Here is a 14,488-nt window from a genome sequence, read left to right as displayed (position 1 = left end):
CTGAAGTCTTTGGTTCGCTTATTGGTCAGCTAGTGATTCAACAGATTTCCTGGAACAGCTGGAACCAAACACAAAACAAACCAACTTTCCATACTTTGTAGATGAGTGTGTGTGTGTTGGGGAGTGCATGAAACACACAGTATAGAAGTTTACAGTGGTGCCTTCCCTTCACTTCTGCTTGCTCAGGATCTGATGGTCAGCAGGAGGTAAAAGCTTGGGGGTTTCTCAAGTCTTCTCATGAGCCTGGTCCTGGACATACCTGTATCCTTCTAGAGTCCCTGGAGTATGTAGGGGGACTTCAGAGCCTTATTCCCCACTGCACCTCACTCCCCAAGGTTTTTCTTAGGGTTTTGGTTTGTCCAGTATTTGCCCCAATTATTATCCCTTTCCCTAGATGGCAGTGGCTACTACATTTACCTTTAAATATTTGTGACAAATGGCCCCTAGTTATCACTTCCACCTAGATAGAGATGTGAGGTAGGCCAAAGAAGGGTAGACACTTTAAGCCAGTCCCTCAGGGAGCCAGCAGACAGATTGAAACAAACAAATGACTAGTCACAATTCTTTAAAGGCTCCCATCTTCAAGGCCACTTCCTAGCTGGGGTGCAGAGCACAGAATCACAGCAAGTTAAAACAAATACCTTTTTCTTGATTAAGAGTGTATCTGGTGCCTAGAATCCTGTGACTAATTTCTAGAGGTCTTATAAATTTCATTCTGACAATTTTTGCTAGTTTATCTCCTGCTTTGTAAAAAGAGGTACACTTGGAGTTCCCTTCTTGCCATTTTGATGTCACAGTTCCTCATTGTTAATTTCTGTAATATGACTTATTTATCAGAACTTCTATTTCAAAATATTCATGTTTTCCATTTATGATATTATGTGCTTCTGAAATACAACCTCTTTTTTTCTTATGGGTGAGTTCTTTAGAATTCTGAAGTCCATATATTTTTAATAAATGAACATACTTATTAATTAGTGCTGGATTTGCCTTGGGTTACTAAAATCTTTATTATTTTTTATTTTGATTAACACTTAATTTTTATGTATATTACAGTATATAACCTCAGTGCACTGATTATTAACATTGCAGAATGCCTGTTTGCATGGATATATTTTTGAAGAAGTATTTCAGGAGAATATGTTACTATCTTCAAAATGTGGTCTTAATATTGTGTACAAAATAAGTATTCAGTTAGCTTTAATATTTATATTTTTTACAAATATGATTCACCTTTATCCCTCTTGTGAGGTTCTGTAAACTTTGGGGTGCCTGTGGAAAATTCTATTATTTCAAGGTAGTTGGAACTTTTTTTTTTTTTAATGTTTATTTTTGAGAGAGACACAGTACAAGTCAGGGAGGGGCAGAGAGAGAGGGAGACACAGAATCCCCAGCAGGCTCCAGGCTCCATGCTGTCAGGAAAGAACCTGACACAAGGCTCAAGCTCACGAACCATGAGATTGTGACCTGAGCTGAAGTTGGCCACCTTACTGACTGAGTCACCGAGGCGCCCCAGGGCAGTTGGAACTTTTGACCACAGAGCTTTTGAACATAGGTTTCCCTGAAAATAATTTAAACCATATGTAGTCATCCTTTCTTTACTGAAGAATTTTATGTCTTTTCTGTGTTTATACATTTGCATGCCATGGTTGAGAAACTTGATAACCCTTGTCAGTTATGAGTTTTACTTTGGTGTAATACGTTTCAATGTAAATACCCATCTTCAACTCTGGTTAATAAGACGCCTACGATTATTTATATCTTACAGATAAGGCTACTAGATGTGTGGGCAAAGAATTACCACCAAAAGACTACATTAATAATGGAGAATTACTGCAAACGTTGACTTTTGAAAGAGACCTAAGTCATGACTTTGATGACTTTGATTTGAAGAAAGACCAGCAAGATGTGAACAAACTTGAGACTCCATGGATTTATGAAGAAAAATATTATGAAGGAATAACTACATCCCATTATAAAAATCTCACCTGTAGAGAAGACCAACAACATCCTAAATTCTGGAATAATTTCCCTGTAAAGCACAGTGTTTCCATAAGAAGAAGTACATCTCCATATTATAAACATGATATGACAAACAAGGAACTAAAGTACATGGTAGGCCATTCAGGAAACAAGTATATGAACTGCTTGGGCAATAAGCTTGGAGTAAGCTTTCATTCACATCTGGCTGAACTGCAGAGATTTCAAACCCAAGAGGAAATTTTTGAAAGTAATCAAGTTGAGAAGTCTACCAAAACGTCCTCAGTTTCACCACCTCAAAGAATTGCTTCTAGTGTCACAACCAACATTGCTAATAAATATGGGAAGGTTCTTATGCATCCTTCATTACTGACACAATATGAGGAGACCCCCAGTAGAGAAAAACCTTACAAATGCAATGAGTGTGGGAAGGCTTTTAGCCATTGTTCGACCTTAGCTAATCATCAAAGAATTCATTCTGAGCAAAGACCTTACAAATGTAACGAGTGTGGCAAAGCCTTTAACAGGTTCTCGAACCTCACAAGGCATCAGAGAATTCATACTGGAGAGAAACCATATAAATGTAATGTATGTGGTAAGCATTTTATGATACGTTCCCACCTTTGGGGCCATGAACGAATTCATACTGGAGAGAAGCCTTACAAATGCAATGTGTGTGGCAAAGCCTTTTCTGAGTGTTCAAATCTTGCTCAACATAAGAGAATCCATTCTGGAGAAAAACCTTACAAATGTAATCAGTGTGGTAAGGATTTTACCACCCGTTCACACCTTTGGAATCATGAGAGAATTCATACTGGAGAGAAACCTTACAAATGTAATGAGTGTGGAAAGGCCTTCACTGGGAGTTCAAACCTTACACAGCATAAGAGAATTCATGCTGGAGAGAAACCGTACAAATGTAATGCATGTGGCAAGGCCTTTAGTCAGAATTCAAGCCTTACAGTTCACCAAAGAATTCATACTGGAGAGAAACCTTACAAATGTCATGAATGTGGCAAATCCTTTAAGCAGTATTCAAGCCTCAGTAGACATCAGAATATACATACTGTGAAGGTATAGAAGGTGTGTTAAGACTTTTATTAAATGTTCTCACCTTTGGAGTCCTAGGGGAATGAATACTGTGAAGAAACTTTACAAAAGAATGTAGCACGGCCCTCATGCCATGACTTGATCTCAGGATTCACCAAAGATTTCATGTTGGAAAAAACCCTACAAATATAATTAGGTGGTACGTTGCTTAAGCAGGTTCCACAATGTACTGTGCATTAGAGAATTCCTAATAGTGAGAACTTAGTCTAGTTCTTGAAGGTTAATCAAATCAAATGTTACACTCTGCAGGTAAATTAAAAGTCAAAATGCTTTAAAATTCATGAGATGATGGGTGTCAAAGGAGCAGGGACATCTGTGGAAACCCCTTAAGTTTATACAATCTTTTTATTCTTTTGGATTCCTTTTTTTTTGTTTTTAAAAATATTTATTATTTATTTTTGAGAGCTACAGAATGGGGTTGGGGGCAGAGAGAGAGGGAGACACAGAATCTGAGGTAGACTCTAGGCTCTAAGCTGTCAGCACAGAGCCCGATGTGAGGCTCAAACTCACAAACTGTGAGATCGTGACCTCAGCAGGATACTCAACTGACTGAGCCACCCAGGCGCCCCTGTTCTTTTAGATTTCTTAATGAGGTTACTTTATTACTGACTTTGAACCTGTGGTTGAAAATATATTATTGACATTATGTCTTCATCACAGACATTTCACATATTGCCCTAACAGTGCCCGTGATGGAACCTTTTGTTTTGGTCCTAATGTAAATGGGTTTTGTTTTTAATTTTCAATTCACTTGTTCATTTCTGGTATCTCCAAAGGCAGTTAACTTTTGTACCTTAACCTTGTAGCCTGCAGCCTTGGTGTAAATGGTATTTTATCTACCATACTTTGGGACATTGTATGAAATAGTTCAATGCTTTGGTGACAGGTGCCACTCTGTTTTCTTCCCAGTATAAAAGAACTCTCTGTTATCATACTATTATCAAGTGAATCTTGCAGTCATTAAGTCCAACTTGGTCATGAGGCAGGTTCCTATGGTACTCTGTTGCAATCAGAGTATCTATAGTTTATTAAGATCTCAGAAGCTTTATGCCTAATTTTTATTAGCATATAAAATAAGTCTTTGCACAGAATGGAAATGGAAACTGGTCATAGCCAGTATTGTAAATAATATACCAGTAATCTAAAATATGAGAACAAGTTATGAAAACACCTAAATGTAAATCTAGATTACTGGAAGAACATTGCCATCCAGCTTTTTCAGTGTATCATGATGGCTAAATCCTGTGATTTGTTACCACCCCCCATAAGTTCAAGTCTTCAGTCTGCTGCTAAACAAGGCATGAAGTTAGTGAAATCACTCAACGCTATGTGCCTTAATTCTCAAGGATGTGTTTGTGAGAGGAACAGACACAACAGCCATATCAAAGATGCAGGGAACTTCAGTGCCATTCAGAGATACATACTTTAAAGTTCCTGACCAATTTATTATTATTGTACTAGTCTAAATTTTTAATATGACTTTATTATTATTATTATTATTATTATTATTATTATTATTATTATCTGGAGGAAAAGCTCCTACAGTTAGCAGCACTTCTCACTTTCAGGAAACTTCCCCTAGCTCTCTCTGAGCTAGAGATGGGTCCACACATCCAGACTCTCCCTTTCTCACAATGGGACTCTGAGAGCACATCTACAGCCACCACCCCCCCCCAGTCCCCCACTCCCCCCCCCCCCCCCCCCCGCCCGCCCCGGTGTGCACCTCAGTGGCTACTTGGATCCTGGAGAACTTGTGGGTAGCCACAGAAGCCTCCTGGGAATTGGGGACTTGGCTGACCAGGATAGCCAGTGTGGATTGGGTCCCAGGGAGAATGCGGGGCTGATGCACCTGCCCCCCATCCAACATCCCTGCAGGCCCTGAGGACTGAAGCTTGGAACATTAGGAAAGCTGGCCTGTTTCCTGAGCAATTTAGCTGGACTTTTCAGAAAAAGGCAGAGCGGGGAGGGTTCCCAGAGGGAGTCAGTCTCCTGTGAGAGAGGGAATGCTACTGGGATGGAAAACAGCAGCTAAGGGCCACCACATGAGCGCATCTGGTCAGAGAACTGCCTCCCCAGCTCCATGCAGCTGCAGATGCACCGGGGCCCAGAGCTCATTCGAAGTGTGGCTGGACAGCACTGGGACTTGACTTTCTCTTCGGTTAGGAAAACCGTGCGGCACGAAGAGGACTAACGGAAGACCCAGTAAGAACGTGGAGCATGACTGGGGCTGATTTCTGTCCGCCTAGTGAATCTTCCCCTTTGGTCACCATTAAACAACCTCCGTTTAATGTCAGCTTGGAAGTAGGTCCTTGGTTCTGTGATGGTGTAGAGACTTCCACTTTATGGAAAACCGCCAAGAACCAGATTCACTCAGCTTGCTCGCACAGCTCAAACACGGAAGTGTAGGGCTGATTCCCCCCAACACGATGGCCGCCCCCGCATTCCCTGCAAGCAAGATTATTTACTTACATACATGCTCAGGTGCCTTCCTCCAGCCCTTTAGCCTCCAACTCTCGCTAATTTTTAGTGAAAACCAAAAGATTTTGAGCCCCTTACCTGCAGCGACGGAAGCACTATTTCCATCGGGTCCTGCTCGCTCCGCTCATGCGTTCCCCACATCTCAGCCCTGTCTGGTTGGGGAAGCCAGGGTGTGGGCCAGACCTTGGGAAGCCCAAAGGGAGCGACAAGCCGAAGCCTTCGCACCGTAAGGACTGTCACTGCCCCTTTGCAGTCCCTTGATTGTCCCGCACGCCTCCTTTCAGTCTCCTGCTCCCAAGGTGGTTCCGCGGGACCAGCAGCGGGGTTGGCCTTGCGCGCACCGAGGGCTTGGGGAGTACACGGGGTGGCCGAGCGGCCCACGCCACCCCAGGAGTCCAGCTCTTCCGGGTCAGGAGCGGAGCGCTGGGGCAACCACTGCTCCGCGCGGAGAGGCCTTCCAGCCTTCGGGGGATGAACTCGAGCTGGCACTCGGGGTGTCTGTGGGCAACTTCCCCGGGCCAGAAACGGAGGAGGAAGCTGAGGGACCAGGAGGTAGAGCCCGGAGCGCATGGCGGCCGAGTCAGGCGGGTCCCAAAGCCCAAGCAGTAGGTTCTCAGCCGCGCTGCAGTCAAGGGTGCTGCCCGCGGACTCAGCTGACTTCCAGACGTGCCCCCGGAAAGAAGGGTCCCCCGCAGCCAGTGACTTGTAAATTTTACAACCAGCAAAATTCCCCATAAACAAAATGGATCTATGACTTTGACTTATAATGGGCTTCTTCCCAACTGTGGAGTGTTTAGTGAAAGTGCCACTAGTCACTTATTTGCTTGTGAACATGGGAGTCCGTGCTGAAATCTTCCATGCCAACATGGCTGGTTGTCAATATTACGATCACCAAGTCTATCCTTAGCACTGTATGTTTTTTAAAATGCAAGAAAAAAAAAAAACAACACATGGAATTATTTGATAATAGGATTGGATTCTCGTTCAGTTACACCTGAGTGACTTGCTGACATTTAAAACTGAGGATGCACATTGTAAATGTAATCAGGTAAATACATGTAGCAAGATGGTTTCTTAGTTTCACAAACTGAAGGAAGCTTTGCTGGTGTCAAAACTAACATTGGCATAAATGTGGGAGGTTTTGATCTATCCCCCCCTTTTCTAAAGCTACATGGGTTAGTTTTGTGCAAGCAAGGGAGGGGCAGAGAGAAAGAGGGAGATACAGAATCTGAAGCAGGCTCCAGGCTCTGAGCTGTCAGCACAGAGCCGGATGCAGGGCTTCAGCTCATGAACCACCAGATCATGACCTGAGCCAAAGTCAGATGCTTTAACCCACTGAGCCACCCAGGTGCCTCATGTTAAATAGATCCATCCTTTGTTGATAATTAAATATCACAGTTGTACATATTAGAAAAGAACTTGGCAATCGCTTCTCGGCCTTTTGGCTAAGATCAAGTGTGTAGAAAACAAGTTGGCAAATGTAATGAATTTGGAAGGTCTTTAGACAGGATGAATCTTCGCTAATCAGAAATTCATACTGGGAGATCTTAAAATTATACTCAGTGGGCCACTGTATTTAACCAAGGGGTCAAACATTACTAAAACCAGCAAATACCTCAGAGAAATCTTAAAACGTTTTCATCCAAAATTCAATCCTGTGGGATCATCACAATATTAATTTTTTTTTAACATTTATTTATTTTTGAGAGACAGAGACAGAGCATAAGCGGGGGAGGGGCAGAGAGAGAGGGAGACAGAATCCAAAGCAGGCTCCAGGCTCCGAACTGTCAGCACAGAGCCCAACGCGGGGCTTGAACTCATGAACCATGAGATAGATCATGATCTGAGCCAAAGTTGGACACTCAACCGACTGAGCCACCCAGGTGTCCCCAGGGTATTAATTTCTGAGTGAAAACTTAAGAATTTTATGAGTAATGATACTTTAACCATAGTAAATGTTAAGTAATTCAAATGAAATGAACATCAAAAGGCTATGACTAATGCTTAAAGCTTATGAAACACTATGTAATATATAGAACAGTGAAACCTTGTAAATTTAATATATGTTTAAAATACATATCCAAAACACCTTTATCTCATTAACATTTCTTACAGGGGAATTCATCTTTAACATGAATGTATTTTAGAGAAACCTGTATTTCATGGTGTATAGTAACTAATGGATATTCTCTTAAAGGTTATTGAAAGTATAAATAAAACCATTGGAATATTGATAACTAGCTTCACTTTCTTTAGGGTTCATATAATGAGAATACACATGCCTATCAAATGCCCCTGGAAATATTGCAAAAGTATTTAAATGAAAACTAACTCAGTAGTCTTCTAAAGAATGTATATGTTAGAGAGTTTTATAATCCACACCTCACAGAGCATTCAGAAATAGAAAACAGAAGTGCCAAAATATAAAATAATTTTTGTATAAAAACACGTTACTTTGGCTAAAAGTAAAGTGGATTTGAAATTATATTTGGAAATTATTGAGCAATGAATTATAATGTCACAAAAGTTCAGCTCAAAGTTATTTGAATTTATCAGTCATGTTAGGTGTGGAATGCAATGAGAAATATAAAGAACTCAGGGCGCCTGGGTGGCTTAGTAGGTTAAGTGTCTGACTTTTGATTTCAGCTCAGGTCATGATCTCAAAGTTCGTGGGTTAGAGCCCCACATTGGGCTCCAAGCTGACAGTGTGGAGCCTGGTTGGGATTCCCTCTCTCCTTCCCACGTGCTCTCCCTCTCAAAATGAATATATAAATAAAAATACAGAGAACTCAACTTAGATCTATGTTTTAAAGGGCTTTTTTATGGTTTTTAAATTTTTATTTTATTTTTTTAAAATTTATTTATTGTTTAATTTACATCCAAGTTAGCATATGGTGCAACAATAATTTCAGGAGTAGATTCCTTAATGCCCCTAACGCATTTAGCCCATCCCCCCTTCCACAACCCCTCCAGGAACCCTCTGTTCTCTATATTTAAGACTTTTATGTTTTGTCTCCTTTCCTGTTTTTATATTATTTTTGCTTTTCTTTCCCTTATGTTCATCTGTTTTGTATCTTAACTTCCTCAGGAGTGAAATCATATGATATTTGTCTTTCTCTAATTTCTCTTAGCATAATACTCTCCAGTTCCATCCACGTAGCTGTAAATGGCAAGATTTCATTCTTTCTGATTGCAGAGTAATACTCCATTGTGTGTGTGTGTGTGTGTGTGTGCGTGTGTATACAACACATTAAAAAAAATTTTTTTTTCAATGTTTATTTATTTTTGGGAGGCAGAGAGAAACAGAGCATGAGCAGGGGAGGGACAGAGAGAGAGGGAGACACAGAATCCGAAGCAAGCTCCAGGCTCTGAGCCGTCAACACAGAGCCTGACGGGGGGCTTGAACTCATGAACGGTGAGGTAATGACCTGAGCCCAAGTCAGACGCTTAATCGACTGAGCCACCCAGGTGCCCCAACAACACATCTTTTTTATCCATTCATCCGTCGATGGACATTTGGGCTCTTTCCATACTTTGGCTATTGTCAACAGTGCTGATTATATATATATATATATATATATTTTTTTTTAAGCAATGGTTAGTGACCTAAATTATCACATGTCTTGGGGAGCCTGGGTGACTGAGTCGGTTAAGCGTCAGACTCTTGATTTTGGCTTCAGGTCATGATCTCATGGTAGTGGCCATGTCAGCCCAGAGGCTGCTTGGGATTCTCTCTCTCTGCCCTTCCCCTGCTCACAATCTCTCGCACTCTCTCTCAAACATTAAAAAAAAAAAAAAAAAAAAAAAAAAAAAAAAAATCATCTACCACACCCTAGTGTGTGCCTATGAATGTCTCTGGAAATAAGCACATGGTGAAAGTCCATATAGTGGAAATGAGGTTCTGAAAAATGTCTGTAAAAATGGCACATTTCACATTGGTAGGTTTTCACATTTCATATTTCAGTTTGCATCTCCTGCACAGACAGGTGGACTCCTTGGCTTAGTTAAATTGCTTAAATTAAATTCTAGCAGAGGAGCAGTTCCTGGATCCAGCCGTGGCCCCACATCACTCCGCACCCAGGACCAGGTCCCAGACAGCGGAGCCCAGCTCGCCTCTCCCAGGAGGCCAATCTCTACCTCTATTACAAAAGCGTTTTAACGAAAACTGGCTCACCTTGATAAAACGTAAACATGTTCGCTTTCAACACACGTGGCCCACACAACTCTGAGCTCTACCTCAAATTGTTGGAAACATCGACTCAAAACAGGCAGGGAGCAGTCCTGTGACACAGGACACAGAGATTCCAAAAAAGACTCGTCCTGGGGGCTCCGCCCACCCCTTCCAGAGGTCCTGGACTCACCCCCAAGGGACCAGCCAGGGCAAACTTACGGGCGATTCCAGGGCTACAAGCTGTCAGCACAGCTCCCTCCGCCCGGGCTCCAGGGGCCTATTTCCCCATCTCATTACCGGAAGCGGTCCCCAACCTCCGCCCCATAACTGCGACCCAGGCCTGACCAGGACCGGCGGGCGGTTGCCGGAAGCGCTCCTCCCAGGCCCCGCCAAGGTGAGCATCCGGGCTAAATATTATTCATAACCTATTCATAACTATATAAATAACTATTCATAACTTGCCCATTACCAGAGCGCTTCGTCAGCCACGCCCAAGGCGTGTAACTTATCGTACCCAACACGTGGCCTGTAGTGCTCTCCCTAGGGCCCGCCTCAGCCCTGCCCTTCCACTAACGCGCACGCGCGGCGTTTTACAGGCCCCTCACACAAGTGGCTAGAGAGGTTATAAGGTCATCACAGCGTCTGGGGTCTCAATGCACGTTAGCGTCGCCTCCCCCGCGCCTCCCACCGCGGTGAGTGGCGTCGCGGACACACCGAGCCCTGCGGCTGGCTCGGGGGTCCCGGATGGTTTCGGTTCGGATCGTTCGGAGTCGGTCCCCGCCTGTGGTGCTCGGGGCCCTCGGGCCTTCAGACGCCGCCTGCCGCCTTGTGTCCCTGGACACCCGTGTCCCCCGCGCCGCGTGAGTCTCGGGAGATGGGCGTGCGGGGTGGATGGCAGCGCTCGGCGCCTGTGCCCGCAGCCTGGCGGGTCTGGGCCCATCGGGACTCGGAGTCTGGCCCTGGGGTGGCGCAGACCCCGCCGCCTCCTAGGAGTCTCCCCTGCAGCCCCGCATGTGATGGGAGGACCGATGCCCGGGAAGAGCACGCTGTTGAGCAGGGGCTTTCAGGAGCGGGACCGAGGACGGGAGAGCGCGGGGTGTCAGAGCGCGGGTCACGTCCCGCACGCGAGGCTGAGGGGCCTCGTGGAAGCCGTGACTGCGGCAGGGAGGCCAGGGATGAGGAGAGAGAGACAGAGAGAATGAGGGAGGGAGGGAGGATCAGTGAGAGGGTCGACACACAGGGACCGTGGGAGCGGACGCAGTAACTCGGGAGAGTGGCAGGCGGAGAAGACAAAAGAGCGAAACGTGGAGAAAAGGGAGGCGCCCCAGGACAAGGGGAGCAAAATAGCGAGCACAAGCATAAGTGGGGCCACAAGAGCGAGGCGCTTCGAACGCAGAGCGGGAAGGAGCAAAAGGTTGCGGGCGGGCGAGGCAGAGACAGAGACAGCAGGAGAGGGTAGGATGACAGCGGGGAGAGAAACAGCGGTGCGAGATCCGATGGGGGTGCCAGTGAGCCGGGCGGAGGGGGTGTAACCGGAAAGCGGGAATGGAACAGGGCGAGCAGAGGGGACACCCGTGGGGGCAGAGAGAGGCAGAAACGTATGGCGAGTGGAACAGTCAGAAAGACTGGGGAGAAAGAGTAGGACAAGGCGAAATAGGTGTGAAGAGTTCCCCGGAAAGTGTAGGTGTAGGGAAAGGAAGACCTACAATTCAAGAAGAACAAAAACCAACCAATTTAAAGATGAGCAAAAGGAGCACCTGGGTGGCTCAGTCATTTAAGGAGCTGACTCTTGATTTCTGCTCTGGTCATGATCTCAGAGTTCCTGGGTTTGAGCCCCACGTTGGGCTTGGTGCTGACAGTAGAGAGCCTGCTTGGGATTCTGTCTCTCTCCTTCTCACGTCTGTGCTCTCCCTCTCTCTCTCTCTCTCTCACTCTCTCTCTCAAATTAAAAAAAAAAATTGTTTTTAAATAAAAATGGGCAAAAGACTTGATCAGACGCTTCTCCATAGAAGAGATATACAGATAGCCAGTAAGCTCGTGAAAAAATGCTCAATATCCGTAATCATTTTGGAAAGCAAATAGAAACCACAATGAGATACCTTCACAGTTTTTGTGATATGTATTATAAAAAAAAAAAAAAAAAAAAAACCTCGAAAGGGGCACCTGGGTGCTTCAGTCAGTTAAGCATCCGACTTCGGCTCAGGTCATGATCTTGCGGTTTGGGAGTTTGAGCCCCATGTTTCACTCTATGCTGACAGCTCAGCCTGGCCTGCTTTGGATTCTGTTCCCCCTGTCTGCCTGTCCCCTACTTGTGCTTTGTCCTTCTCTGTCTCTCAGAAATAAACGTTAAAAAAAAAAAAAAAAAAAAAAAAAAACTGAAAATAACCAGCATTGGAGAGGATGTGAAGGAATTGAACTCTCTGTGCCTTGATGGTGGGAAAGTAATGGCGTACCCTCTCTGGAAGAGAATGTAGTGATTTCCCAAAAAGATTAAAGGTAGAATTACCATATGATCAACCAATCCCACTTCTGAGTATGTACCAATGAAATAGAAAGCAGGGACCCGAACATGTATTTTTATACCTGTGTTCATGACAGATGCAACCCACATGTGCATCAGTGGATGAATGATGAACAAAATGTATATACATCCAACAGAGCCTTGTTCAGCTTAAAAATTTAGGAAGGGGGGCGCCTGGGTGGCTCAGTCTGTTAAGCGTCCAGACCTCAGCTCAGGTCATGATTTCATGGTTCGTGAGTTCGAGCCCCCCATAGGGCTCTGTGCTGACAGCTCAGAGCCTGGAGCCTCGAGCCTGCTTCGGATTCTGGGTCTCCTTCTATCTCTGCCCCTCCCCCACTTGTGCTCTGTCTCTGTCTCTCAAAAATAAATAAATGTAAAAAAAAAAATTTAGGAAGGAAATTCAGAAACAGTCTACAACATAGATAAACTATGAACATATGCTTATTGAAATGAGCCAGACACAAAAGGACAAATGTGTTTTTCCAGTTATGTAAAGTACCTTGAGCAGCCAAATTCAGATATAGAAAGTAGAGTGGTGGTTGCCACAGGGGGACAGGGAGGTATGGCAGTTATTGTTTAAGGGGCATATATATATATATATATATATATATATATATATATATATATATGTATTCAGAGCACTTACCCTCCTCTCATGGCTACCTGTGCCTCAGTCACATTTGCCTTTTCTCTGTTCCCACACAGCAACGTTTTTTTCTGTCTCGAGTCTTTTTCCCTGCACTTTTTGTTCCTTGGCCATGATGACTCTGGCTCTTTATCCTTCAGTCTGCAGGGACAGGAGTGCGTTGGTCCTGACGGGGTGGATCCAGGAGCTGTACCTTAGCATCGCTCCGCAAGTGACTTGTGTAGGCCGTCTTGAGGGTGTAAGATTCATTATGCAACCAACAGTGGAATTACAGGGAAAATAGAGGTGATTTTGGAGGTTATTTTTGGTCTTTTAGGGGAACTCTAATGGTTAGGGTGGAAGTCAAAGTTTTATATGCATTTGGGAGGATACAAATGATAATTTGAGGTACTTTCATAGAAGATGCTGGGGTCCTGTTGGGGTATGTACATCATTGAAGACGTTATTTTATTTAGTAGATTATGGAGGTGCCAACATTTGGGGTGGGGTCACTGTGAATGAAAATACAGCTTCAGGGATCAGTGGGTCTTTGGGCATTTTTATGTGTATTATTCTATCATAAATGCTTGAGTTATTGGGGCCTGGAATATGTTGTGGGATTCCATAGCTGAATAGAAGGATCCTGATGGTGCCTCCAGGGAATGCATTGGCTTCCATGGGAGGTTTGTAAGAGTGTCTGAGTCCAGGGCTGCCTGGGTGGCTCAGTCAGTTAAGCATCTGACTTCGGCTCAGGTCATGATCTCACAGTTTGTGAGTTCAAGCCCCACATCAGGCTCTGTGCTGGCAGCTCAGAACTTGGAGCCTGTTTCAGATTCTGTGCCTCCCTCTCTGTCTGCACCTCCCCTGTTCATACTCTCTTTCTCTCTCTCAAAAAAAAAAAAAAAAAAAATTTAAAAAAAAACTAAAAAAAAGGAAAGAGAAGGGTTATTTCCCCCCAAGGCACACATTCACCCTACATACATGATTCCCCCTTTGTCCTTCATCTTTTCTGGAATGGCAGAGTGGTGCTTTTCCAAGTGGGTGACCTGAGGGACAAAGCTGGTTTGTCTGTCTGTGCCTCTCCTGTGTCCCCTCCTTCCAGTTTTCCAGCTTCCCCTGTACTGTTCTGTTCACACACACACAATCTGCTCCACCTCTCAGTTTGCACAGTCATAGACCAAATAAGTCAGCATCTGGGCTGTGAATATTTCAGCCAAATGTCATTGCAAAGTCAGAAATCTTTGACACCAGGACCATCGCCATCAGTGGCTCTCAGCAGCCCAGAGGCCTCTGCTCTTTCTGCAGAGTTCAGGCTCCTTTATTGCTGGAGTGGGTGTGCTCCGCCCGAGGTGGCTACGGCAGTGGTTCAACCGACTCGGTTTCTTAAGTGTGCCTTTCTTACCTGCTGGGGGTGAGGATAGTGGTCTCAGTGAAGGACCCTTGGCTCTGACCTCTTCTGGTGCCCCTGGCTGGCTCGCTCTTCACTTGTGAGAAGACCATGCTAAGGACAACCAGGACCCTTGTAGACATCAAGGACCCTTGCGTAAACCACTGCACGAGGGTTACACTAGAGACCTTCAATCATTCATTCTGTGTGTGGGGG

General features: G+C 44.5%; 1 protein-coding gene across 1 annotated transcript; it reads left to right on the top strand.

Annotated features, from left to right (window-relative positions):
* Positions 1 to 2,000: 2,000 nt before the first annotated feature.
* On the top strand, positions 2,001 to 4,010 carry LOC109261099 (zinc finger protein 677-like). Its single transcript, XM_019439620.2, has one exon. It carries the CDS (start codon positions 2,089 to 2,091, stop codon positions 3,058 to 3,060), a length of 972 nt encoding a protein of 323 aa, XP_019295165.2. The 5' UTR covers positions 2,001 to 2,088; the 3' UTR covers positions 3,061 to 4,010.
* Positions 4,011 to 14,488: the final 10,478 nt, after the last annotated feature.

The sequence above is a fragment of the Panthera pardus genome, unplaced genomic scaffold (genome assembly GCF_024362965.1).
Source record: "Panthera pardus isolate Hobbes unplaced genomic scaffold, ASM2436296v1 HiC_scaffold_18, whole genome shotgun sequence".
NCBI classification, from domain to species: Eukaryota; Metazoa; Chordata; class Mammalia; order Carnivora; family Felidae; genus Panthera; species Panthera pardus.
This window is presented reverse-complemented; position numbering and strand designations above follow the sequence as displayed.